Source organism: Panthera pardus, unplaced genomic scaffold, assembly GCF_024362965.1.
Source record: "Panthera pardus isolate Hobbes unplaced genomic scaffold, ASM2436296v1 HiC_scaffold_6, whole genome shotgun sequence".
Taxonomy (NCBI): Eukaryota; Metazoa; Chordata; class Mammalia; order Carnivora; family Felidae; genus Panthera; species Panthera pardus.
Genome location: NW_026526991.1, coordinates 2481349 through 2508473, shown reverse-complemented (window position 1 = coordinate 2508473; position 27125 = coordinate 2481349). Strand labels below are relative to the sequence as shown.

The window sequence follows — 27125 nt, the reverse complement described above, 5'->3', positions numbered from 1 at the left end:
CCTTTAGCCCCCTAGAAGGATCGAGACGGGTCAGGAGGATTAATGCAGTTAAGAGCTCACGGCATTGACCCCTTGGCAACTTGGCGAGGTCCAGCCGATCCGCCGCCCTTCTCTCGACAGAGTGGCCAATGGGCTTCGGCCTCTTTAAGGCCCCAGCGCCCCGCCTCCGGCTCGTCGCCGACCTCCTCCCACCTCCTCGCCGCAGCTCGGCCAGTTCCAGACTTCCCTTGGCGATGAGGTCATCTTCTCGTTTCCCATTGGCTACGCCTGGCCGTCAGTCACAGGAAGTCCCGCCGCCGTCCTCACCTCCTTCAAACCCCTCCCTTCCCGCCCTCCCTTTAGTCCCCTGGTCCCAGCCTCCACAAGGCCTCTGATTGGCCAGCACAGCTGTCACTTTTCCAGCAGGCAGTGTGGGAGGCGGGAGACGGGTGTGGTGGGAGGGCCCGCAGCTTCCGTGGCTGAGAAGAGCCGGCGGCGGCCGTGTCTGTGGTGTCCGAGGCGGCTGCGAGAGCGACCGTTCCCTCCTCCTCACCCCTTCCGCTCCGCTCGCCACAGCCCTCCGCTCGCGCAGACTTCTCCCCAGCTCCGTGCGCCCTGGCTAGACGCTGAGCCTCGGGAGGGGAAGAGCGCGGTGGGAGCCGGAGGGGGACCGCCGCCGAGCCCGGGCTGGGAGGAGCGCGAGGCGGTGAGTGAGAGTCCGGGCAGGGGACCCCTCCCCCACCAGCCCCGCCCCGAGCATCCTTTCTCCTGGCGACCCCGCCGCGCGCCCTCGGGGTTGGCCTGGGCGGGCCTCGCAGCCCGGCCCCCAACCCGCCGCTGGTCCCCTCGCCTCTCCCCTCCGGGCCAGGGTCGTCTAGCCAAGGCGGGCGGGGCGGGGCCGTGCACCTGTGAACCGCCTGGCCGGGCAGCGCGGGTCGGGGGTCCGGGGGTCCGGCACCTGCTGCACCCCGGGTGTGTTTTGACTGCAGGGACCCTCTGTCGCACGCTTTCCCCGGGATCTGTGCAGACCCTCAGGATCCATGTGCAGCCCCAGGATTCCCAGGCCAGGGAGGCTTACCTGGATTTGTTGATGCCTGTGTCAGCAACCTGAATGCCGCCAGGTGTAAGGGCCCTGGTGGATTTGAAACTTGACGGCCAAGAACTTTACCCTCTAAGAAAGTGTCTGGCAGGACGCTTTGATTACACCTCCCACCCTGGCCGGTGCCGGAAGAACGCATTGATACTCTGTCGTGGCTGGGGCTGGCGCTGGCGCTTTCAGGTCAGATTCTCAAACCTGCCGTTTCCTAGCTGTGTAATCTCGGGCTTCAGTTTCCTCATTAGGAAAAGGGGCGTAATACCTATTACCTGGGGTCGTTGTAAATTGAGAACGACTGGTGGATCAGTTTGTGTTGAAGCACCAGCCCAGCTTGGCTTTGTCAGGATTTATCTTTTTTCTTGCTATTATAGAGCATAACGAAAAGGCAGTTTGGCAGACACTTGACTATTTACCAGCTGTATTTGGCATGAGGTATGTGTATACAGGAACGTGAAAGATGTCACTTAAATGTAATAATGAAATTACATCCAGCTTCATGTGTTTTTACATACTTTAAAATCCATGAGAAGTCCGAAGTGTGCAGGTTGCCAGCTTTTGAGATCTTTTCAGGATCTTTTCTACCTGATGTTAGAGCCTGTAACATAATCGTTATTTTCAATAAAAAGCTAAATTCACGTGTTTTAGGTTAGAGGACCCCCAAAACTCCAGATTTCACTTAAGCCGTTTTACTGTTGAAAAGCAGCCGCCTCCCAGGAGTGAGGTGGTACAGCCAGCTGGCACAGAGCCCCATGACTACAGGGTGGGGAACCCTTGGCTGAAAGTGATTTAATGAAGTTTTGCCTAACGTCGTTTCCATTTTTCATAGTGAATCAAAGGGCTTTACGATAGTTTCTTAGTGAAACTAAACTAGAGGCAAACCATTATTGCTTTTTTCAAAAACACGTGCAAAAAAACACTGACTATAGTCCGTTCTAGCACTGCTTCACGTCTTTGCCAGTAATGGTTAAGAGACCCTGTTTAGAAAGGCTTCCAAAAGTCACATCTCTTTGGATAGGTTTTTTATTTAGAGTAAAATCATGAGATGGAAGAGTAATATGTATCCCGTAATCCAAAAGTATTTACTGCAGACTTTCCACATCCTTAAGTACTCTGCTGAGTGCTATGAGGAAGGCATTTAAAAGAAGTATGAAACAGCATCCCAGCCCATAAAGGGCAAAACCAGAAAGTTTGGAATCACTCAGTACTAATTTTGGGTACTACTTAAGTAATGACTTCATTCATTCATTCATTCATTCATTCACTCATTCAGTAAACTTGTTCCTTGTCTGTAACGGGCCAGGTGTTTTTCTAAAAGCCAACATAATCGAGATAAGTGAGATATGGTCCCTGGTCATAGGAGCTCACAGTCTAGTGTGAGAGGCAGAAAGTGACAGTCGTAACACATTGAAATAAACTCCAGACTGTACAGGAGGGTCAAGAGAGCTTCTCTTTTGGACCTCAAAGAGAAGATGGCATTTGGGCTGAATCTCAACTCACCAGATGAAGGAGAGGAAGATCATTCCAAGTAGCTGAGCTTGGAAAGATTTCCTGATGAATCTTCTGACTGCTATAGCCTAGTATAAGCCATAGGGAAGGGGAAGGAAAGCGACATTTCTTTATGCTCACTATGTAATAGGCATTAATAATGCTAGGCTTCTAATGTTATCACTCACTTCTCACAGCAACCCTATGAAGTAGATTTTACCTCCACTTTAAGATAGGAAAACTGAGGCTCAGTTAGTTAAATAATTTGTCTGAGGTTACACGGTTAGTGACAGAGCCTGGACTTGAATTTCTTTCTTAAAAGTATGTATGCTCTTTCCCTTTTCACACTCTGTAGAGATAAATATAAGTGAGATGAGAAAGTTCCAGCTATATATTTTACTGCATCAATTACAAGTTACTTTCTGCAAAATAAATGTTCTTATTTGATTTAAAGTTTCTAAAACTTGTTTAACAAAAGCTATCAAATGGTAGTTATTTTATGTTTATAAGTGTGATGACATTTGCTAAAAAGTGTGGTTCATGGAAACATTCAGTGGAAGACATGACCTACAGATTCTGTATGGGGCACTTAACAAAGCTGTTAACCAGGTATGGACTTTTCTTGAGACTGTAGCTTACATATTTAAGTGTATAAAGAAAAGGATGTGCAGATGAGTGGCCAATTAAATAGACAAAGGTAAAATAGTTTTGAATAATTTTTATGAAAGGGGAAATTAGAAGTTTGAAGTCATATTAACATAGATTGTTATATTTAGAGAGACTACTATTGACTATAAGCTCCACAAAGGCAATTTGTATCTTTTATTCTCAGCTTCAGGAGCAATTCTTGGGACATAGTAGATGCTCAGTTAATATTTGTTGAATAAAAGATGAATGTAGACAAATATATATTTATAGTGTGTTTATGTAAATGCTAGGGTTGATAGTTAAAATTGACATAGGAACATTTTCATCTGTTGAGAAAAAACTTTGGTCAGGAGGTTATATTTCAGAAGGTCTTTGAAAGAAGAGGGAGGACATTGATAGATTACAGATGAAGTGGTATAGACATATAGGTAGTTTATAAACGGTTATACTTTGGAAGAAAAGGAACATTGAACAAAGGGAATGACCCACTGACACAATTCAAATATAGGCAGTGTTTATTTCTTTATTTTTTTGTTTTTAGAGAGAGCGCACCGCTCTCTCTAGGGAGAGGTGTAGAGGGAGGGATAGAATGTTAAGCAGACTCCATGTTCAGCATGGAGCCGGACATGGGCTTGATCCCATGACCCTGGGATCATGACCTGAGCTGAAAATCAAGCGTCGGACACTAAACTGACTGGGCCACCCCAGCACCCCATAGGTACTGTTTATTTCTACGGCCTTAATGAGTTTTGAGAATCAGGGAAACAGTGTCTGCTCTTAAGGAAATTATAGTTTTAGAGACTAGGTATGTTAGGTATCTATTGTGTAATGTCTTACCCCCAAAGTTAGTGTTTAACAATAAACGTTCTTTCTCATAGTTTCTTTGAGTCAGGAATTTGGGAGCAGCTTGGGGAGTGGTTCAGGCTCAGGGTCTTTTCAGGAGATTGCATTAATAGGTCGTCTGGGGTTATAGTCATCTGAAGGCTTGACTGAAGCTGGTGGGTCCTCTTCTAAGGTGGCTACTCAGATTGCTGACAAGTTGGTGTAGGCTGTTGGTGGGAGATCTCAGTTCTTCTCCCTGTGGGCCTCTCCACAGAGCTACTTGAATGCCCTCATGGCATGGCATCTGGCTTCCCCCAGAGCAAGCAATCAGGGCACCAAGCTGCACTGTCTTTTATTTATTTATTTTTTATTTTACTTTTTATTTTTTTAATTGCACTGTCTTTTATGACCTAGCTTTAGAAGTCACATACTGTCATTTCTCCCGTTTTCTTTTGGTCACACATTGTGGGAAGGGATTACACATGGGCATGAATACCAGGAGGTAAAGATCTTTAGGGGCCATCTTGGAGGCTGGCTACCTCACAGAACAGAAAAAGTGTTGGAAGAAGGTACAAAGTGCTGGGGGAGGGGAGGCAAGGATTCAGACGAGGGAAAGATTTAATTCTTGTACCAGATTTTCAGAAATATTAATTGGGTGCTGCTCACTGTGTGCCTTCAACGTGGCAGGCCAGTAGGTGGAAGTGGGCACTGAATTAGGGCCATATGAAATGTAAGGAGTCTAGGCCGACACTAAGGACAAACACTTAATCTCTGTGTGTAAGTTGAGGGTGGAGTAATTTTTCTGATATTGAGGAGAACAGTAACTTGTCAGATTGATAGACAAGCATAGACAGAGAGCACAGTCTCGTGGCATAGATGCTGGAGCCAGACTTCCTGGGTTGCAATCCTGCCTCTACCACTTGCTGGTTGTGTGACCTTGGGTGTGTGACTGTAGTACTCTCACGAAGTCTTCTTAGTAACTCTCTAACTATAAAATGGGGATGATGATGGTGGCTGCTTTATATGGCTACTATAAAGATTAAACAAGTTAAACATGTGCCAAGTCCTTGGCACAGCTTTCCATGCACCACCATCATCATCATCATCGTTAATTTTAGGCAGTAGCCTAGAACTGACCATGGATGAATGAGGTTGGAGTCAGAGATGAATGAGTGTAGAATGATGTGAATGTTCAGATAGAAGCATTGAAATGTCAGTCATTGCTGCTCAGCGTCAGATTTTCCAGTTCAAGTACTTATGTTTACACAGTTTTTATTTCACAATTAGAGTTACACACAGTTACAACAGTACCTCTGGAGGCACCTCAGGAGGTGCACAGTTTGCCTGTTAGGGGTAACTTGTATTCTCGTTATCGGTCTTTGAATTACTGGGCCTTCTATCTGCAGAGTGGGTTTAGTCAGAAGCAGTACTTAGAGGTGCATACGCTTAAAAAGAGCTTAGAAGTGGAACCAGGACCCATAATAATAGCAGAGTGAGCACTTTTGTGACTGGGTCGCAGAAGAACCTGCAGAGATTCTTAATACTGTATCACTTCTTCGAAGAGGGGAGCTCATCGAACTCCGTGTCTCTGTAGGTGCTAAAGCAGGAATTGGGTGATCTGCCAGGGTGCCTTGGGTGGAGCTAATTGCCTAAGTGGCCTTTAGTTCTGCGGTTCAGAGACTCCAGTCCAACTCTCATTGTTTAGTTGAACAGAGGCACTGAGAAATTAAGTGGTTTGAGGTTCCACAAGAATCTCGTGGCTGAGCCTGGGCCAGTTCTTCACCCCGTGTTTAAGGCCGGCTCACATAGTCGTAACAGAAGATCTGCAGAATCTTTGCAAGACTGAGCATTGTGAAAATTTCCTTTCTTCAGATACCATATTTTTAGTTTTGTGGTGTATCTGGTTCATTTGCTTCCCTAGTCACTTTCATTCATATGCTTTTAGAAATCATTCCTTAAGTGAGTGTTAGTTACAAGTAATTTGGAAAGCTCAGTTTGAAATCTGGGATGTATCCTCTTATAGGTGGGCTACTTACAGGTCTTTGACCTCTAAAATTGTAACTGGGAATTATGAGGGATTTTGATTTTTTTGAAAACCTTTTGTTCTGGTATCAAAATTTAAAGTATCAGAGTATCAGAGAGTAAAATAACTAGTGAAGTAACGTGTCAAGTTTAAGGGCATGAACAGAGCTGGGTACTGACAGTTATCAGCTTTGTAACCATAGGCTTACTACTTAACTTTCTTGTGACTAGTTTTTTCATCTGTAAAATGGGGTTCATGATTCTTACAACATGAGGTTGTTAATAAGGATTACGGAGTCATAGTGGCATCATTGTTGTGCTACCTCATTAATTCTCACACCAGCTCTGTAAAGTAAGTAGTAGCACCATTTTGTAGATGAAGAAAGAGAAGCTTGGAGAGATTCACTAATTTAGGAAGAGAGCAATCAGGGTTTGAACCAAGATCTTTTTTTTTTTTTTTTTTTTTTTTTTTTTTTTTAAAGTAGGCTCCACGCCCAGTGTGAGGCTTGAACTCTCGACCCTGAGATCAAGAGTCACATGCTGTACTGGCTGAGCCAGCCAGGCGTCCCCCCAGTTCTGTCTTTGAATTAAAAGTGCTAACTCCCTACGATAATGTGTATGAAATGACTAACTTTGCCTGTAGTAAATGTCTGTTCCTGTTCACTTGCATAGTTTGTGAAAATGTTAGTATACTGAGAATTCTTTATGGTAGCAATCAAGGTGTTGTAGCATTCAAAGTATTCTTTGCAGTATTCCTTATATGTATCTTGTTGCCATTCCTGAAATAGAAAGCTATACTAGTGATTTCACATCCTAAATTGCTCAATAAATACTAAATAAGGGCATACTATAGTGTCCAAATTTTAAACATATTTTGTCAGTGTTTCAGTTATCTTTGTAACTGTAAATGGCATAAGTGATGCCAAAGTCCCTTAATCGTGGTTAATCTGTACATATTTCCACTACCACAAAATTTACAGGAACTTGGAAAGTTGTCCTCTCCTCATATTTTAGAACACACCATGTTGCATTTTGGTATGAGAGTGGTGTTATTGGTTTCATGGTGAAACTGGCTTTATTGTTGACTTTATATTTTGTTACATTATGGATGTATTTTGGGGGTAAGATTATTTTTATATATTTATTTTATTAAGTAAATTCTTTGCCCATTGTGGGGCTCGAACTCACAACCCCAAGATAAAGAGTTGCATGCTCTACCAACTGAGCCAGTCAGGTGCCTCTATGGGATGGATGTCTTTAAAGTAGTCTTTTTATTTTTATTTTTATTTTATTTTTTTTTTTTTTTGAGAGAGAGCAGGTGAGCTAGGCAGAGTGGCAGAGAGAGAGAGAGAGAGAGAGAGAGAGAGAGAGAGAGAGAGAGAGAGAGAGAATCTTAAGCAGGCTCCACATGTAGTTCGAAGCTTGACGTGGGGCTTGATCTCACTATCGTGAGGTGGGGGCTTGATCTCACGACCATGAGATCATGACCTGAGCTGAAATCAAGAGTTGGCTGCTCAACTGACCAACTGACCGAGCCACCCAGGTGCCTCTAAAGTAGTCTTTTAAAATTTGCCTTGTATATGTTATCTTGGCTTTCAAAACAATTTAGAAATGAAGGGTAAGGACAATGTTCTTTTATATCTCTGATACATGTGATAATCACTTTTTATGGAAAATCAGTTGAACTAAAGCTTTCATTCAGAAGCCTTTCACTCTTTAATTCTAATATTCCAGGTTAATGCCCTAAGGGGGCATGGGAGGCAAAGATGTGGTGCTATTTTAAATTCTATATTTTGTAGATTCAGTGGATCATTTCACATTCTTGTTGATATTTCTTTTCTGTTTAGATTTTTTTGTTTTTTTGCAAGGGAGGATCTGGGAGTCCTGGAATGATGGGAATAGGGAGCCACCAAGAATACAGTGAGATCATAGGTTAGTGATTTAATTTGAAATTAAATAAATTTGAAGCTTTCCTTTACGCAGTAGAACATCATGGGGTGGTTATTGCTCATTTGTGTAATATCTGTCATGAATCTTTGTATACATTGAGTGAAACAGCTATTTAGTCCTTTCCTAAAGCAGTCACTCTGTAGCATGATCGTGTTTTATTTTATTTCATTTCATTTCATTTCATTTCATTTCATTTCATTTCATTTTAATTTTGTTTTTTTCCCCCTTTCACTTTTACCTGAAAGCTGATTCTGAAGGTGAGCCTGCAGAAACAATTTGTATAAAACTGGGCATGACCTGTACAATTTGGATAAGGTATTCATGACATTTTATTTTCAACATGTTTAATAACCTGTTGGGTGCCTAAATAAAACTGAGTTAATTATAGTGTAACCTTTTGTTCTATTTGGAGAGTGTTAAGGGATTTTTGAATACCTTCCAAAATTCACCTTCATCACATGAACTTAGAAAGCTCTTTCTAGAGCAAGGATCCTCAAAACTTAACCTGCATGAGTCTCTACTTCTTCTAGTCACTTCTTTGTTTTGTTTTGAAAAAGTGTAGTAGGTTTTCCTACTGTTTGGAGATAGTAGTGATGAGTCTGGAGTTGAATGCACCTGTTTTCAATTCTGGCTCTACTGTTCACTGGCTGTGCGATCTTGGGCAAGGGAATTAATCTTTCCAAATCTCTATTTCCTCATAGGATGGCTGTGAGAGGTAAATAAGTTACATGTAAAGCATTTAGCACATAGTAGGCATTCTATGCGTGTTAATTTTCCTAACACCCAGAAGTTTTCTTTTGTAGCAGTAGCTACAATTGCAGCAAAATAATTGTGTAATTGTTTATGTTTTTCTTCTCATAAGCTTTGTGAGGACAGGGGCCATGTGTGTCTCTTCATTGCTATTTTCCCAGCATTCAGTGTAGTGCTTGGCGTGGCATATAATAGATGCTCAATAAATACTTGTTGAATGAATGAAAGTGACTCACCCCTTCTCCTTACCCTGTCCTTCCTTGTCTTAAATGACAGTGTCCTGAACTTACACTTGAGAATTACTCAGCTTTTTACTTGATTCTTGGTCCATTAATGACTGGAGCTAGGTAAAGGGGAAGGCAATGAACAGATGAATAACGGCCAGAAAGAGAGCATAACAATATTCAAAGTAAGTTGTAATATTTTAAAATCATAGTACTCTGGGATTTCTAACCTTTTCTAATCTGATGTCCAGCCCCAGATTCTACCAAAACAGTTTTTGGCGAGGCCACCCCTGGCTTGTATGTTGATGAACCAGTGGGTTGTCCTCAGCTTAGTAAAACGTACTTAGTAAAATGTACTAGAGATTTGGAAAGATTAATTCCCTTGCCCAAGATCGCACAGCCAGTGAACAGTAGAGCCAGAATTGAAAACAGGTGCATTCAACTCCAAACTCATCACTACTATCTCCAAACAGTAGGAAAACCTACTACACTTTTTCAAAACAAAACAAAGAAGTGACTAGAAGAAGTAGAGACTCATGCAGGTTAAGTTTGAGGATCCTTGCTCTAGAAATTCTTATAGTAATTCAGGTAAGAACCTTGATGTCATCTTCTCTTTCTTTCCCACTTCATATCCAGTCCATCAGCGAATCCTGTTAGCTCTCTTTTGTAAATATATCTGTATCTGATCATTTCTCACCACCTCCGTCATAATTATCCTTGTCCAACCCAACTGATTAGTTTAGGTTCCTGTGGCTAGCTACTGTAACAAATTACCACCGACTTGGTGACTTAAAACAGCCTATATTTATTCTCTTATAGTCCTGAAGGCCAGATGTGTGAAGTCAGTTTCACTGGGTCAAAATCACGGTGTCAGCAGCAGGGCTGCACTCCTTTTGGAAGCTTCGGGGGAGAGTAAGTTCCTTGCCTCTTCTGGTTTCAGGTGGCTGCTGGCATTGCTTGGTTTGTGGCAGGATCACTTCAGTCTTCAACGGCAGCATCTTCAGATCTCTGTGCACATCTCTTTCACCTCTCTGTCAAATCTCTCTGCCTCCCTTTTATAAAGACATGTGATTGCGTTTAGGGCTCACTCAGATAATCCAGGATAATCTCCCCATCTCAAGATCCTTAATCACATCTGCAAAGATTCCCCCACCTTTATTATTATTATTGTTATTATTGGCCTTTTAAGGTAATAATCACAAGTTCCAGGGTCTAGGATGTAGAAAATGTGGGTATCTTTTTTTTTTAAGTTCATTTATTTTTTTATTTTGAGAGTCGGGGAGTGGAGGAGGGGCAGAGAGAGAGAGGGAGAGAGTGAATCCCAAGCAGGTTTCTCGCTGTCCACGCAGAGCCCACTGTGGGGCTCCATCTCTTGAAACATGAGATCATGACCTGAGCCGAAATCAAGAGTTGGACGCTTAACCAACTGAGCCACCCAGGTGCCCCGAAAATGTGGGTATCGTTAGGGTGCCATTTTTCAGTCTACCAGTCTGTTCTTTGGCTCCCAGAGATTCACATCTGTCCCGCATGCAAAGTACATTCATCCCATTCCAACATTCCCAACAGTCTTAACCCATTGCAACATCAACTCAAGTTAAGATCTCATCTACATAACATTAGCTTAAAAGTACAAAATCTCGGGGCACCTGGGTGGCTCAGTCGGTTGAGCGTCCGACTTCGGCTCAGGTCATGATCTCATGGTCCATGGGTTCTAACCCCGCGTCAGGCTCTGCGCTGACAGCTCAGAGCCTGGAGCCTGCTTTGGATTCTGTGTCTCCCTCTCTCTCTGCCTCTCCCCCATTCATGCTCTGTTTCTCTGTCTCAAAAATAAATAAACATTAAAAAAAATTAAAAAAAAAAAAAAAGTACAAAATCTCATCATATAAATCCTCTAGATTAGGTATAGGTGAGACTCTGGGTATGATCCATCTTGGGGCAAAATCCCTTTCCATCTGTGGCCCTGTGAAACAAGAAAACAAGTTATATGTTCTCAAAATACGGTGATGGGACAGACATAGACATTCCTATTCCAAAAAGGAGAAAATGCAGGGAATAGGTGTGTCACTGGTCCCAAGCAATTTTAAGATCCGGCAGGGAAAATGTCATTAGTTTTCAAAGCCTGGGAGTAATCCTATGTGGCTTGAGATTCCTGCTCTGGGCCTGTGGCTTTGGCTTTTGGGCTCATGGCTCAGCTCTAGGAGTTTTCTTTTTCTTTTTTTTTTTTTTTTTAATTTGTTAATGTTTATTTATTTTTGAGAGAGAGAGCGCGAGCAGGGGAGGGACAGAGAGAGAGGGAGACACAGAATCCAAAGCAGGCTCCAGGCTCTGAGCTGTCAGCACAGAGCCTGACAGGGGGCTCCAACTCACAAACCTTGAGATCATGACCTGAGCCGAAATCGGGCGCTTAACTGACTGCGTCACCCAGGTGCCCCATGACTTACTTATTTTATAACTGGAAATTTGTACCTTTAGACCCCCTTCGCCCATTTCTTAGCACTCCCCCGCCCGAACCTGTGGTAACCACTAATCTTGTCTGTGTCTGTGAGCTCAGTTTTTTTTTTTTTTTTAATTTCACGTATAAGTGAGATCATATATTTCTCTTTTCTCTTATTTCACTTAGTGTAATGCCCTTGAAGTCCATTCATGTTGTTGCAAATGGCAAGATTTCATTCTTTTTTATGGCTGAATAATATTTATATATACCACATTTTCTTTATGCATTCATTCCTCAGTGGATACTTAGGTAGTTTTCATCTCTGGCTGTTGTAAATAATGATGCAGTGAACATGGGGGTGCATACATCTTTTCGAATTAGTGTTTTTGTTTTCTTTGGATAAATACCAAGAAGTGGAATTACTAGATCATATAGTAGTGCAGTTTTTTTTTTTTTAAGTCCATTTATTTACTTTTTGAGAGAGAGAGGAAGGGAGAGAGTGTGCTTGCATGTGCTTGCGTGTGTGAGTAGGGGAGTGGCAGAGAGAGGGAGAGAGAGAGAATCCCAAGCAGGCTCTGTACTGTCAGCACAGAGTTTGACGCAGGGCTTGAACTCTCGAACAGCAAGATCATGAGCTGAGCCGAAATCATGAGTTGGCTGCCCAACTAACTGAGCTACCCAAGCACCCCAGGTGTGCTATTTTTAATTTTTTGAGGACCTTCCATACCATTTTCCATCATGGTTGCACAAATTTACATTCCTACCAACAGTGCATAAGGGTTCCCTTTTCTTCAGATCCTCCCCAACACTTGTTATTTCTTATCTTTTTGATAATAGCCATTCTAGCAGGTGTGAGGTGATATTGTGGTTTTGATTTGCATTTCCCTGATGATGAGTGATGTTGAGCATCTTTCTGTCTTCTCTGGAAAAATGTTCAGATCCTCTGCCTATTTTTTAATTAGACTGTTTTTTTTGCTATTGAGTTGTATGAGTTTTTTAAAAATATATTTTTGATATTAGCCCCTTATCAGCTGCATGATTTGCAAACATTTTCCACCATTCTATAGGTTGTCTTTTCATTTTGTTGATGGTTTCCTTTGTTGTGGCAGAAGCTTTTTAGTTTGATGTAGATTCAGAGCCACTTCCACATTTCTAAGTATTTACACTGAACACTCTACTTCTAGATGCCAAAATCTCTATCAGGGTTCAACCAGAGAAATAAAATCAGGAGATATACATAAAGAGATTTATTGTAAGGATTTATTCCTTATATGATGCAGGGGCTAGCTAAGTATAAGTATGATATCCATAGGCTAGGCTCTCTTGAGCTGAAGTTGTTATCCACAGGTAGAATTTCTTTTTCTGGGAAATGTCAGTTCTGCTTTTAAAGCTTTTTATTTTATTTTTTTAAATGTTTATTTTTGAGAGAGAGTGTGAGCAGGGGAGGGGCAGAAAGAGAGAGAGGGAGAGAGGGAATTCCAAGCAGGCTACAAACGGTCAGCAAAGAGCCCGACTTGGGGCTTCAATTCATGAGCTGTGAGATCATAACTTGAGCCAAAGTCGGGACGCTTAACTGACCAAACCACTCATGTGCCCCTGTTCTTAAGGCTTTTGAACTGATTGAATCAGGCCTACCTAGATTATCTAGAACAATCTGCTTTACTTAAAGGCAACTGATTATGAATATTAATCACATCTACAAAATAGCTTCACAGCAACACTTAGTGTTTGAATAACTGGTGACTGTGGCCTAATCAAGTTGACCCATACAACTGACCACCACATAATCATTATTATTTCTTGCCTGGATTATTGCTGTAGTAGCTTCCTTTGATCTGAATCCCCATTTCTGCTCTGCTTTCTTGTGATCTGCTCTCCACATAGATTATAGATCTTATGATCTGCTTTCCAGAGTCAGTTTCATGATCTTCCATGGTCCCCATTGCTTACTCTGCTGCAATCCCACTGGATTCTTTGCTGTTCCTGGGTCATACCAGGTCTTTGTGCTTGTTGTTTTCTCCACCTGGTATATACTCTTTCCCAAAATCTTCACATGATTTACTTCCTCACTTTTTTCAGATCTTTACTCAGATGTCTCCTTATCAGAGAGACCTCCACATACAAGAAAGCCACCTTGCTCCTTAATTGAGGGCAGTCCTTATTTTCCTTTTTTGTAGAAATTGACATGCTGGATGTAAAATTTACACGGAAATGTAAAATATATATATATATATATATATATATATATATATATATATATATATATATATATTTTTTTTTTTTTTTTTTTTTAACATGGAAATGTAAAGGATCTGAAATAGCCAAAATAATTTAGAGTTTTGTTTATTTAGGTTAGCTCTATATCCAACATGGAGCTCGAAGTCACAACCCCGAGGTCAGGAGTTGTATGCTCTTCCAACTGAGCCAGCCAGGTGCCCCTAGAATAGCTAAAATAATTTAGAGGTGGAAGAACAAACTTGGAGGAATGAAATTACCCGATTTCAAGAAAACGTAAAGCTAGAGTAATCAAGACTGTGTGGTATTAGTGTAAAAACACAAATATGGATCATTGGAGCACAATAGGGAATGCTGAAATAGATGTATCATCAATTGATTTTTTAACAAAGGGTTAAATGTAATTCAGTAGAGGGAAGAGTAGTCTTCAACAAATGTTGTTGGAACAATTGGGATATTTGTGTTTAAAGAAATGAATGTCAATACCTAACTCACACTGTACAGAAAAAATTAATTTGAAAGGGCTCATAGAGCTAAACATACAAAACTGTAAAATTTCTAGAAAAAATTATAAGAAAATATTTATGACCTTGGGATAGGCAAAGATTTTTTAGGAAACAAAAACACTAACCATGGAAGAAAAAAATGATAAATCAGATCTATCAAAAGGAAAACCTTCTGTTCTTTAGAAGATACTGTAAGAAAATGAAAAGGTAAGCCAGACTGGGAGGAAATATTTATATACACACACACGCACTCTATATACATATACATGTGTGTATATGTAATTTCATATATGTGTAGATATCTATAGATTTATCAAAGGACTCATATTTAGAATATATGAAAAGCTTTAAAAATAATATGACAAATGGCCCAATTAAAAATGAACAAAAGCTTTGAATAGACACTTCGAAGACAAAAACGTATTTGAATGTCCAAAAGCATAAGAAAAGATTTTCAACATTAGTCACCAGGGAAATACAAATTAAAACTATATCACATACCATTTCGTGCCCAGTAGAATATATAAAATTAAAAAATATGGAAAAGTCCAAGTATTGGTGAGGATGTGAAACAACTGGAATTCGTGTATGTTGGTGGTGGGAGTGTGACATACCGCACTTTTGAAAACAAATGGTCAGTTTCTTTAAAGTTAAATACATACTTATCATGCAACCTTGTCCTGCACCTTGGTATTTATTATCTAAGAGAAATGAAAATATATCTTCCCAGAAAGACCACGTGAACGTTCATAGCACTTTCATTTATAATGGCCAAAAATTGGAAACCACTCAAATACTATCAACAGGTGAATAGGTAAACAAACCGTGGATAAACAGTGAATTATAGATACATGCAGCAGTGTGAATGAATCTTGAAAACTCTGTTGAAAGAAGTAAGAAACAAAGGAGAACTTACTTTATGGTTTTATTCATTCTTTTTTTCATTCAATCATTCATTTTAGAGCATGCAAGCTGGGGAGAGGGGCGGGGGGGGGGGGGGTTGGGTAGAGAGAGAATGAATCTTAAACAGGCTCCATGCTCAGCCCGACATGTGACTCAATCCCAGGACCCTGGGATCATGACCTGAGCTGAAATCACGATATGGACACTCAACCAACCAAGCCACCCACTCGCCTCTATGGTTTCATTTATATTGAAGTTCTAGAATAGGCAAAACTAACTTATAGTAATAGAAGTTAGATCAGTGGTTGTTTGTGGCTGGGGTGGAGGGGGAGGAGGAAGACTGCAAAAGGGCATGAGGCATGATGGGAGTGTTTTCTTGATTGGAAGTGGTGATTACATGAGAATGTGCATTTGTTAGAATTAATTGAACTCATTGGAACTGTACACTTAAAATGGGTGCATTTTATTGTAAGTAAATTATACCTCAAAGTTGATTTAAAAAAAAAATACTGTGTGGTCAGTGCTCTGTGGACTAAAAAGGTGTTTGTAGGCCAAATTTGGTTGCGGTCAGCCAGTATCTAACAGCTGATCTATACCCCCACACATGTGCACGCTACAAAAATGCCTGGTCCGTAATGGTCTTCAAATTTCTGTTGAATGAGCAGGTGGATGACTAATGTGCCTTCTTGCATCACCATTGCAAGAAAATACTTCATTCTTCACTCTCCTGCAGCTTCAGTCATTTTACAGAGTTAATTTGTTTGGCTTCTCCTGGCAGTAGTACCTTGAGTATAAATGAGGTTATTCATTCATTCAAATAGTTGCTGAGTATCTACCGTATATAAAATCCTGCCTAAATAAAGTAATTGCTAACTGTGAAGAATTACACAAATGTCTGTTGATTATATGTGTGAAATTAACATTCAATTTAAAAAACAAAGGCTAGATAAGCTCTTCTTACTTAGAATCTGTTTTAGCTACTATTTCTTTGTCTAGTTCATTTACACTGCTTTCTGTGGAAAATAGCATAGGCTTAATAATAGACTCTGTTCATTATAACTTCTCAAATGAGAGGAAGCAAAACATTTCAGAATATCATTCTGGTATAGCTATAGAAATGGCTGATTTCTTCCTTTCTGATTAGAGTCTATGAAGGATGAGTGGCCTAACTTTAATTGGTTGCTAGAACCAAATTGCTTCTTGGTCTTGTGGTTAGTCTATAGTTGTATGCTGTCTTCATCAAACTGGATTATGTACACTTTTATAGGTCACCAAGCAGAATTATTACATGATTTTTTCAATCAGAACTTTAAAAAGCCCTGGTCATCATTCTGTACTGATAATTGTTACCTTCTTGACTTTGATCAGGCTGCCCTGAATTCTCTGAACAGCCGCCTTCCTCCTAATTCCCCAAACTGGGTCCTTGCCCATTTTTTTTTTTTTTTTTTTTTAATGGTGGTTGGAATTTTTTTGTTACATTTATTTATTTATTTAAGTAATCTCTACACCCAATGTGGGGCTCAAGCTCACAGCCCCAATATCAAGAATTGCCTGCTCTTCCTACTGAGGCTGCCTGAGCCCCTGTCCTTGCCCATTTTTAAAGTTAGCCTCAGGCTTAACTCCTTTACAAAACAACTCTCCTTGATTAATACAGTGAGTCATCCAGCCTCAAACTTGTTTTCAGACTTCCCTCTCCCTATAGTGCACTCTTCCAATTTTTCTTTTTTCAATGTCACATTTCTTTTTTTTTCATTAAGACCTTTTCTTCCTGCTAATATCGTTCATTGGGGGTAGTAGCTGCACTTAATTGATATTATTTTCTTCTCCATGTGTCTTATGTAAGATCTGTACCAAGTGGGTTTAGGAAATAAATAAGATTATTGGTAAATTCTAGCACGAAGCTGAATAACACGCAGTACAGAGTCCCTGATGGATGAAGGTACAGTACTTTAGGTAACTGTGGGCCCAGGTCTTTTCTCCTCCATTTTTTTCTTGGCACATTCCCCTGAAAAGGAAGCCAGGGAGATTGAGAGTTGGTTCTATCTGATAATAGCCCAGAAACTTGAGAGGAGGCAGTTCCCACAGAAGCAGTCTGAATCCAGTAAGAGAACTTAATGAACTGCCTTTGCCCGCACAGTCGTCAGGTCTTTGTGCTGAGATGCCAGAGGGACTGACTGAGAGAAACTTAACAGGAATGTAGGAATCAGAAAAAAAGTGGGTATTGGAATTGCATATGTGTGTAATCTTGGTGGTTTGTTTTAATTTGGAAATATCTATTACCATCACTGACAGATTTCTGTGATTAGAACTGTTCCTTTTTAAGCCCAAGTTAGAATTAATATCATATTAAAGAAGGAGGACACTAGTTTATCTGCTGTTGAGAATATACTGTTTCAAATACCTGTTATCTTTAGTGGGTTCAAAATCTTGTTTTAGTCATTTTCCACTATCCCAGGATTAAATTTACTTTTATTTTACATTCCTACCAGCAGTGCACAAAGGTTCCTATTTCTCCACATCCTTACTAACATTTGTTATTTTCTGGTTTTTGTTTGTTTTGTTTTGTATATGAGGTGGTAGTCTTTTACATGTTTAGTGATTTAATGTGTGACTGGTAGCATAGTGTTGTCATTGTAGTTATTAATCACATGACTGTTTTTTTTTCCACAGCAATTATCAGTCATGCCTGAAGTGCTTATTAAATTATTTTTACTCGTTACCATAAATTCCATAATGGCAGGGACCTTGTCCATTTTCATTACTAGAATCCCTAAGGCTGAGATGGTACCTGATATGTTATATTTCCTTAGTGAGTATTTTGATGAATGAATGAATGAATGAATGAATGAGTGAATGGAATGTGGATATAGTGTGATGGTTAAAATCAAAGACTTGGCATCAGATAGACATGGGTTTGGATTCTGATTTCTTCCTGTGTAAAAGCCTTGATAATGCCTTCCTCATAGGATTGTGGTGAGATTAAATGAGATCAGGTATGTAAAACCCTTAGTACAGCACCTGGCACATTGTAATTATCTGATAAGTGGTGGCTAATATTATTAGAGAGAGGCGTGGGGTTTAAAGATCCTCATTCTGTTACTTATAAGTTATATAATAATATTAGAACAAGTTGTCTAACCTCTCTGGCCTGAGTTTTTTTTTTTTTTTTCTCTGTAAAATAAGAACATTAAGTTAGATGACCCTTAAGGGCCCTTTTGTAATTTTCATTTGATTCTTACTGTTGTAACTATATTCACTCCAGCAACCATTACCACTTAATAGTATCTCATCGTTAATTACAGTAGCTTGTTAATCCCAGAGTCTGAATCTCAGAAGCATCTAAATGATAGAATTGACTTAAAAGAATTTTTTTAAAGTCAATTTTTTAATTGATGTAAAAGAATTTTTTTTAAAGAAAAATTTTTAAAAATTTCTTTTTTTAAAATTTTATTTACTTTAATCTCTGCACCCCATGTGTGGTTGATTGAACTCCCAACCCCAACATAGTCACAGGCTCTTCTGACTGAGCCAGCCGGTTGCTCCTGAAAAGAATTTTTTTAAAGAAAAGATCATTTCATTTCAAAAGTTAAATTATTGAAATAGTTGAAGAATAAGTTGCTTTAGTGAAAGAATAGTTGCTTTAATCAAAGACGTTTAGTAATGATTTTATATGCCAGGTTGTGTATGACCACTCAGTGGTCATAGAAGTGGAGGAATGTAGATTTTAATGAAGATTGCAATGCTGGTTTGGTGGTTTTGCTGAGTTGTGTTGTATTCACTTGGATGGGGAGACTTGCTTTGAAGATAGCTTTTTGTCCATTTGCTGTGCTGCTGATTGACGGAGGAAATAAAATAATCCTTGAGACTTTTGACTTCTGAAAAGTGGCTGGTTGTGTCCTTGTTCTTAGCAAATGTCGGACCAGATAGGCAAACTCAGTCTGTCTGGGTTTGAGAGAAAGAACATTTCACCAATTTGCCCAGCTAAGTAAGATGTTATCACTCCACCCAGCACATATTATTATTTTGCATACAAATAACTTGGAGCAGAGAGTAGAAGGAACTAGTTTTTACTGAGTATCTGTTTTATGCTAGCCACTGTTAGCTAAAACAGTGCTTTCATATATCCTGTCTTTTGTTTTTGTTGACGGAATAGTTGTTTTTGTACATACATGTTGCTCATTGTCACCAACCCTAAATCACTTACAGACTTTCCTGGAGTTGGGAATGGTCCTTGTGCATGAATTTCCCTCCCTATAGCTTTTGTTGGGACTCAGTGCAGTCACTGCAGCCCTAAGAAGGTAGATACTGCCATTAAGGAGGAACTCCTTTGGTTTCATTAAAAGCAAATAACCTGGGCCACCTGGCTGGCTCAGTTGGTAGAGCATGCAGCTTTTGATCTCGGGGTTGTGAGTTTGGGACCCATGTTGGGTATAGAGATTACGTAAAAATAAAATCTTTAAAAAAAAAAAAAGAAATAACTGTGATAGCTTGCCACAAACTCCCTTATCTCTTCAGAGGTGCTTTCCAGTTGTCTGTCTCCAAGTAGGAATCCTAAATACTTTCCCCATTGAAAAATATTACAGTTGATGATTAGGTATCCAAATGAAACACATGCACGCATGTACGTGTGTATAAACTTATTTATTGGTACACTGGTCATGTGAGAGAATTTCTGTAATTTAGATCTTTAAACATTTATTTTAATGGAAAGTGTATGGGCCACTGGAAGCCACTTAACATTGGGTGACCTTGAGCTAGTGCCAACTTCTTTGGGACTGTGTCCACTTCAGTAAAATTGGGATGTACTGGGGCACCTGGGTGGCTCAGTTGGTTAAGCGTCCGACTCTTGGATTTTGACTCAGGTCATGATCTTGTGGCTTGTGAGTTCAAACCCCACATTGGGCTTGGTGCTGACGGTGTGATTCTCTTTCTTTCCCCCTCCTTATGCCCCTCCCCTGCTCATGTGCTCACTTGCTTGCTCTCTCTCTTTCTCAAAATAAATAAATTTTAAAAAATGGGGATGTACTTATCTTGCAGGGATGTTAATCAAGATTAATTGAAATCTCATGGGTATTCCACAGAGGTTGGTACTGTCACGTCTTCCATTCTGACTTTTATTTTATTTTATTTTAATTTTTTTTAAACGTTTATTTATTTTTGAGACAGAGAGAGACAGAGCATGAATGGGGGAGGGTCAGAGAGAGGGAGACACAGAATCTGAAACAGGCTCCAGGCTCTGAGCTGTCAGCACAGAGCCCGACGCGGGGCTCGAACTCACGAACTGTGAGATCGTGAAATGAGCTGAAGTCGGATGCTTAATCGACTGAGCCACCCAGGCGCTCCCCATTCTGACTTTTAAATAACTGAGTAAAATATCTTGGCGCATGACTTAGTTTGTTAGTGTTTTTATTAAGATGGCTTAGCCACATGCCCTGGGGATTGACAATGGAATTTATTTTTCTTTCCTTATCACTTACAAATCCCATTTGAAATGTATTCTTTTTATTTTAGTTTATTTATTTGCGGGGGGGGGGGCAAGGGGAGGGAGAGAGAGGGAGAGAGAATCCCAAGTAGGCTCCACGTCATCGGTGCCAAGCCTGCCGTGGGGCTCAAACCCATGAACTGTGAGGTCATGAGCTGAGCCAAAATCAAGAGTCGGCCTCTTAACCGACTTAAGTTAGTCAGGCGCTTAACCGACTGATCCACCGAGGCACCCCTAGAAATGTATTCTTGTTCAGACTTTGGAATGAGAAAACTTTTTCTAAAGCAGAATTAAGTGGATTTGCTTCAGGTGGCTTTCTGAGATCTGGCAAATTTGAACAAGAAGATTAGAATTGCTTTCATAGTGGAGTTCCCCCCACCTGAAACATAGTTGGCAATGAGAAGAAAGGTTATGCAATTATATGCATTCCTTATCAGATGTTTGGTAAAGCTTATTTTTGCCTGAAACATTCAAGGAAGTCCCCTACTCCCTTCCTTTCAGTCAAGAAGCTGATTGTGTGGAATAGGAGGTGAGTAAATGAAAATGAATCTGACTTTGGCAATAAGAGAATGAGAAGAATGCTAACCCCCAGGCTGGGCTTGTTTCAGCTTCCCGGAGATCTCAGAAGTTAGGACCCATTGGTCGTAAGCATTAAAAAACCCCCCCCCCCTTTCCCCCCCACCCAAAAGCCCAAATTGGGGTGCCTAGGTGGCTTAGTTGGTTAAGCGTCCCGACTTCAGCTCAGGTCATGATCTCACGGTCCGTGAGTTCAAGCCCCGCGTCGGGCTCTGTGTGGGCAACTCAGAACCTGGAGCCTGCTTTGGATTCTGTGTCTTCCTGTCTCTCTGCCCCTCCCCACTTGTGCTGTCTCTCTCTCTCTCTCTCTCTCAAAAATAAATAAACATTAAAAAAAACCCCACAAACTGTAGGTGAAGCCTGGATTGAGTAGGGCAATTTAAAAGATTTTAGACTGGTAACGGAATTGCAGAGATGATTTCCACTGGCCAGAATTTTGGTGTTTTGGTTTTACTCATCTACAGTTCTTCATTCAGTCCATTCTCTCCAAAGTAACAGGAATGACTTTTTTTTTTTTAATTTTTTTTAACGTTTATTTTATTTTTGAGACAGAGAGAGACAGAGCATGAACGGGGGAGGGTCAGAGAGAGGGAGACACAGAATCCGAAACAGGCTCCAGGCTCCAAGCTGTCAGCACAGAGCCCGACGCGGGGCTTGAACTCACGGACTGTGAGATCACGACCTGAGCCGAAGTCGGCCGCTCAACCGACTGAGCCACCCAGGCGCCCCAAAGTAACAGGAATGATCTTAAGAACATAAAATGAATCACATCACTTCTCTGCCTAAAACCCTCCCTTCCAGTGGTTTCCTGTTGCATTTAGAATAAAATCCGAGGGCTCCTGGGTGGCGCAGTCAGTTGAGTGTCCGACATCGCCTCAGGTCATGATCTCAGAGTTCTGAGTTTGAGCCCCTCGTCAGGCTCTGTGCTGACAGCTGGATCCTGGAGCCTGCTTCACATTCTGTGTCTCCCTCTCTCTCTGCCCCTCCCCTGCTCATACTCTGTCTCTGTCTGTCCCAAACATAAGTAAACATTAAAAAAAAATCAGAATAAAATCCAGATTTCTTCCCACAACCTACATTGAATGCATGCTTTTATCTATACTGCTCTTACCACTTTTTTGGTATCCCTTTCCCCTTCAGTCAGTTACATTATCATCAGCTGGTTTTACTTTAGTTCTTTCAACTTTCCTTACCACCATATCTAAAAAATAGATATTTTCTACCCGCAGACACTTCCTTTGTTTCCTTTATAACTCAGAGTAATTTATAATTATTGTTGCCCCTTGAACAACAGGTAGGTTAGGGGCACTGAGCCCCGCACAGTTGAAAATCCATGTATAACTTTTGACCCCCCTCCAGACTTAAAAGCCTGTGGACCAGAAGTCTTACTGATAACATAGAGCCTTACTACTGACAACACATATTTTGTATGTTATATGTTTTAACTACTGTATTCATACAATAAACTAGAGAGAAGAAAATGTTACTAAGAAAAACATAAGGAGAGAAAATATACTGTACTGTATTTAAAAAATCTGTGTATGAAGGGAACCATGCAATTCAAGCTCTTGTTCAAGGATCAGCTGTAGTTTTCTGCTTAATGGCTTGCTTGCTTTTTTTTTTTTTCTTCTCTTTTTTCTTTCTCTCTCTCTCTATTTTTTTTTTTTTTTTTGTCTTCTTATGCTCCAAGATTATAAACTCCATGATGGTAGAGACTGTGTTTTGTCCTTTTTGTCTAGCACATGCTGACACATAGTGGATATTTAATAAATATTTGTTGAGTTAATGGTCATTTGATAACTTCTGCTTTATAGAGAGATTCTTCAGTTCATAAAGGAATAGGCATTTATTTGTTGATCTGACAGTCTATAAAATGATAAAAGTCAACATGGGCAAAAAAATGATTTTTTTAAAGATTTTTTTTTTTAATTTTTAAGTAATCTCTACATCCTTTGGGGGGTTCAAACTCACAACCCTGAGATCAAGAGTTGTATGCTCCATTGACTGAGCCAGCCAGGTGCCCCAAATTATTTGTCTTTTTGGGATGAATCTTTAAGAATCAACTTAGATGGTGCCTGGGAAGCTTTTCCTGATTGGCCAGGGTTGGATTAGATCTCCCTGTTGTTTGGTCTGTGACACCATGTGCTTGCCTTTTGTAACAGTAGACTCCCTCCTAGATTCTCTGGGGGAGAAAGAATTTAGTTTATGATTATATCTTCAGCCCTCAGATTGGTGCTGGCACATGGTAGTTGTGCTCAATAAATATTGGTTCAGTGAGAAATAAGAGTTAAATTTGAGGTATTTCTTTTTTTTTATATATATATATTTTTTAATGTTTATTTATTTTTGAGACAGAGAGAGACAAAGCATGAACGGGGGAGGGTCAGAGAGAGGGAGACACAGAATCTGAAACAGGCTCCAGGCTCTGAGCTGTCAGCACAGAGCCCGACGTGGGGCTCAGACTCACGGACCGCGAGATCATGACCTGAGCCAAAGTCAGCCGCTTAACCGACTGAGCCACCCAGGCACCCAAAAATTGAGGTATTTCTTAAAAAGAACAATTTTTACTATGTATACCAGATTATGGAGGTTCATTGGTCCCAAGAATTACTTTGTTGTTTTCCAAGTTCAGTATCATGACATAAGTTAAAAAAAAAAAAGTCTATTATGGAAAATTTCAAACACATAGAAAAAATAAAGAGAATAATAAAATGAACCACCACCATGTACTTATCGCCCAGCTCCAACAGTTAACAAGACATGACCATTCTTGTTTAACTTGCTCCCCCTTCCTCTTCAATATTTTAAAACAAATCCCAGACATGATATCATTTCATCTGTAAATACTTCAGAAGGGTATAATCAATTTAAGAACTGGTTAACTCTTGGAAAAACCTGATACAAAAATTCCATTTGTCTCCTTGAATCTAATTGTAGATGCCAGCTGGTGAATTTCCATGTGCTAAACCACTCCCAAGGCTTGACTCACTATTGAAAGCATATACTCCATTGTAATTGCTGAGATAGCAGCAGTTTGCTAGAATATGTTATCATGGTTGTTTCTATTTGGGTAGAGAGCAGTTACTAATAAGTAAAAACTCCTATGTCAGAGGTAACTTTGGAAATGTATCAAGACAGATGATGCTTTCTGACATTGTGCATTACAGGCCTTTGAGATTTTGTCTGGAAAATGAAAATGAAATATGGTTTGTAGATTAATAGAGTAAATTCCTGTAGTTCTTTGTGTGTGAATTCCTGAGAGTCACAATTAGCAGTAAAATGAAAAGTAAGGGTGCCAGAAGACTTAGCTAAAAAAACTCCTAAGCCTTGGAAGGTTGAGGGTTTAGAACTTGGGCCAGAGGAAAAGTCACATGGCACTGGAAGTGGTTATGGTTAGTTTTATTCTAGAAGTTAAAGTTGTGGCCTAGACCTCTGTAAATAGCCTAGGTTAAATAACATTTCCTTTGGGAAGGGAAGAGAAGGCTCTCTTTTCTTTCAGCAAATATTTTAAGGGATTAAGTACTATCTTGTAAAATTTGAAGATTGGCACTGAGTGAATGGTTGGACTTGAACAGTGTTTTCTCATGATCCCAGTTTTTTGTGGAAAAGAAATGAAGCAGGGATGGAAATGATCATAAGTATCTTTAACTATTTCCTTTAACCAACTACGTAAGAGAACAAGACTCTCATCCTACGAGGCTGTAAGTCCCAGCCCTGTTAGGACTGCAACCTTGCTTTCTCCTTAGCCTGAATTGCCACATGAGTCTTTTGGTAGGAGATGGTGGATATGGTGATCCCAAGTTAATTCTTGGCGATTTATTTTGAAAATCCACTCTTTTATTTCTGCCTTTATATTTCCACAACCCGTAGATAATTCCTTTATTAAAGTACTTAGTACACAGTGCCTTGAATAGGGATTTTGTCATACTTATCTGTGTATCCTTAGTGTCTAGCACATGGTCACTTGGAAAATATTTGTTGACACATGATGATCCCTTTCCAGGCTTGAGATGGTATGATTTTGTGATTTCTCCAGTGGCCTTGACCAGAAGAATATGGGAATAGTGCTATTCTGATATAGACTCCTCTCTGCATTGTGTTTCTTCCTAGATGGTGCTTGTTTTCAGACTCTGAACCATTCTCTTCTTTGGGGAACTTTCAGGGAATAGAAGGAGAGAAAAATTTGTGTTTAGAACAAGAGGACTGTGTCAGACTGAAGTTGATATGTTAGGATCACTGGAATCCTCAGTGTTGTCAGGATGAAGAATTCAATGTTGATAACAGATGCTAGGAACTCATTCTCTTTTTTTATTCTTCCTCATTTACTGAGATTTGACCGCATACCTATGACTGTGAGGTGGAGTGGATCTTCAAACTTTGAAGGATGTGGTCAGTCATTGGGAATTAATCAGCATCAAACTATGAGTATTTCTTTTTTCATGTATGTGGTAACTGCTGAAATTAATTTGTTGTAAAACTGTAGAATCTATACCAAATCAAACCTATGGCTTATTATCTAATACAATATAGTAGAAGAGAAATGTTAAAAACCATTATTTCATCAAGCTGACCGTGTATGTTTATTGGAAAGTTGGAAACTGTCTCAAACTCAGCATGTACAAAACTAAAATGATTCATTTTCCTCCTCTAAACTTTTTGCCACCAGCAGCTTTCCCTGTCTCATCTGATGGTGACTCTACTCTTTTAGTTGTTCTGATCAAAACTTTGGACCTTACATTTCTCTTATATTCCATATCCGGTCTGCCAGGAAGACTTTACTGGACTTACCTTCAAAATCTATCCAAATCAACAACTTCTCACCATCTCTCCTGCTACCACTGTTCTCTTGCCCGGATTATTGTGGTATTTCCTAACTGATCTCCCAGATTCTTCCCCACCCCTCTCTTCCCCTCTGTTCCCCTCTCCTCTTTATTTTGAGAGAGAAGGAGTGCATACATGTGAGCAGAGGAGGGGTGGAGAAAGGGAGAGACAGAATCCCAGGCGATCTCTGCTGTGTCACCATGCAGGGCTCAAACTCACGAACCATGAGACCATGACCTGAGTCGAGATCAAGAGTTGGACACTCAATCGATTGAACCACACAGGAGCCCCTCTTCCCTTTATTTTCAACACAGCAGCCTGAATCATTCTCTTGGTACCTATGTGAGATCATGTTGCTCCTCTGTTCAGAAACCCTTCAATGGCTCCCCATTTCACTTTTGAGTAAATACCCATCAGGCCTTCTCTTATCTGGTCTTCTGTTAACCTCTCTGCCCTTACCTACTGAATCCCCCTTGTTCATTCTGCTGCAGCCACATTAGCTTTCTTATTGTTCCTTTTTTTTTTCTTTAAAAAAAATTTTTTTTTTTACGTTTATTTATTTTTGAGACAGAGAGAGACAGAGCATGAACGGGGGAGGGTCAGAGAGAGGGAGACACAGAATCTGAAACAGGCTTCAGGCTCTGAGCTGTCAGCACAGAGCCCGACGCGGGGCTTGAACTCACGGACTGCGAGATCGTGACCTGAGCCGAAGTCGGCCGCTTAACCAACTGAGCCACCCAGGCGCCCCTCTTGTTCCTTGAACATGACAGTCCTGCTTCTGCCTTCGGGCCTTTGCACTGGCTGTTCCCTCTGTGTGGAATGTTATTCCTCTGGGTATCTGTAACTCTGTCATCACTGTCAAATCTTGGTTTTATGTCACTTTCTCCGTGAGGCCTACTCTAATCATCTTATTTAAAAATTAAAATGCTTGGGTGCCTTGGGTGGCTCAGTTAAGCATCTGACTCTTGATCTCGGCTCAGGTCATTATCTCATGGTTCCTGAGTTTGGCCCCACATTGGGCTTTCTGCTGTTTGCCTAGAGCCCGCTTTGGATCCTTTGTCCCTGCCCCTCTCAGCATCTCACCCGCTCGCTCTCGCTTTCTTAAAAATAAATGTTAAAATTTGTTTAAAGAAAATGATAGCTTCTTTGTTCCAAATACTTCTGATTTCCATTATTCTGATCTTTTTCCCCT

At 40.4% G+C, this 27125-nt stretch overlaps 1 protein-coding gene across 1 annotated transcript in view; it reads left to right on the top strand.

Annotated features, from left to right (window-relative positions):
- Positions 1-595: 595 nt before the first annotated feature.
- The window catches only part of MRTFA (myocardin related transcription factor A), a 213294-nt gene continuing 186764 nt past the window's right edge, over positions 596-27125 (top strand). Inside the window, exons 1-2 of the mRNA XM_053895148.1 lie at positions 596-685; positions 969-1258. Coding sequence (XP_053751123.1) covers positions 1091-1258 — 168 coding nt within the window. The 5' untranslated portion in view covers positions 596-685; positions 969-1090. The remainder of the gene's footprint in view (positions 686-968; positions 1259-27125) is intronic.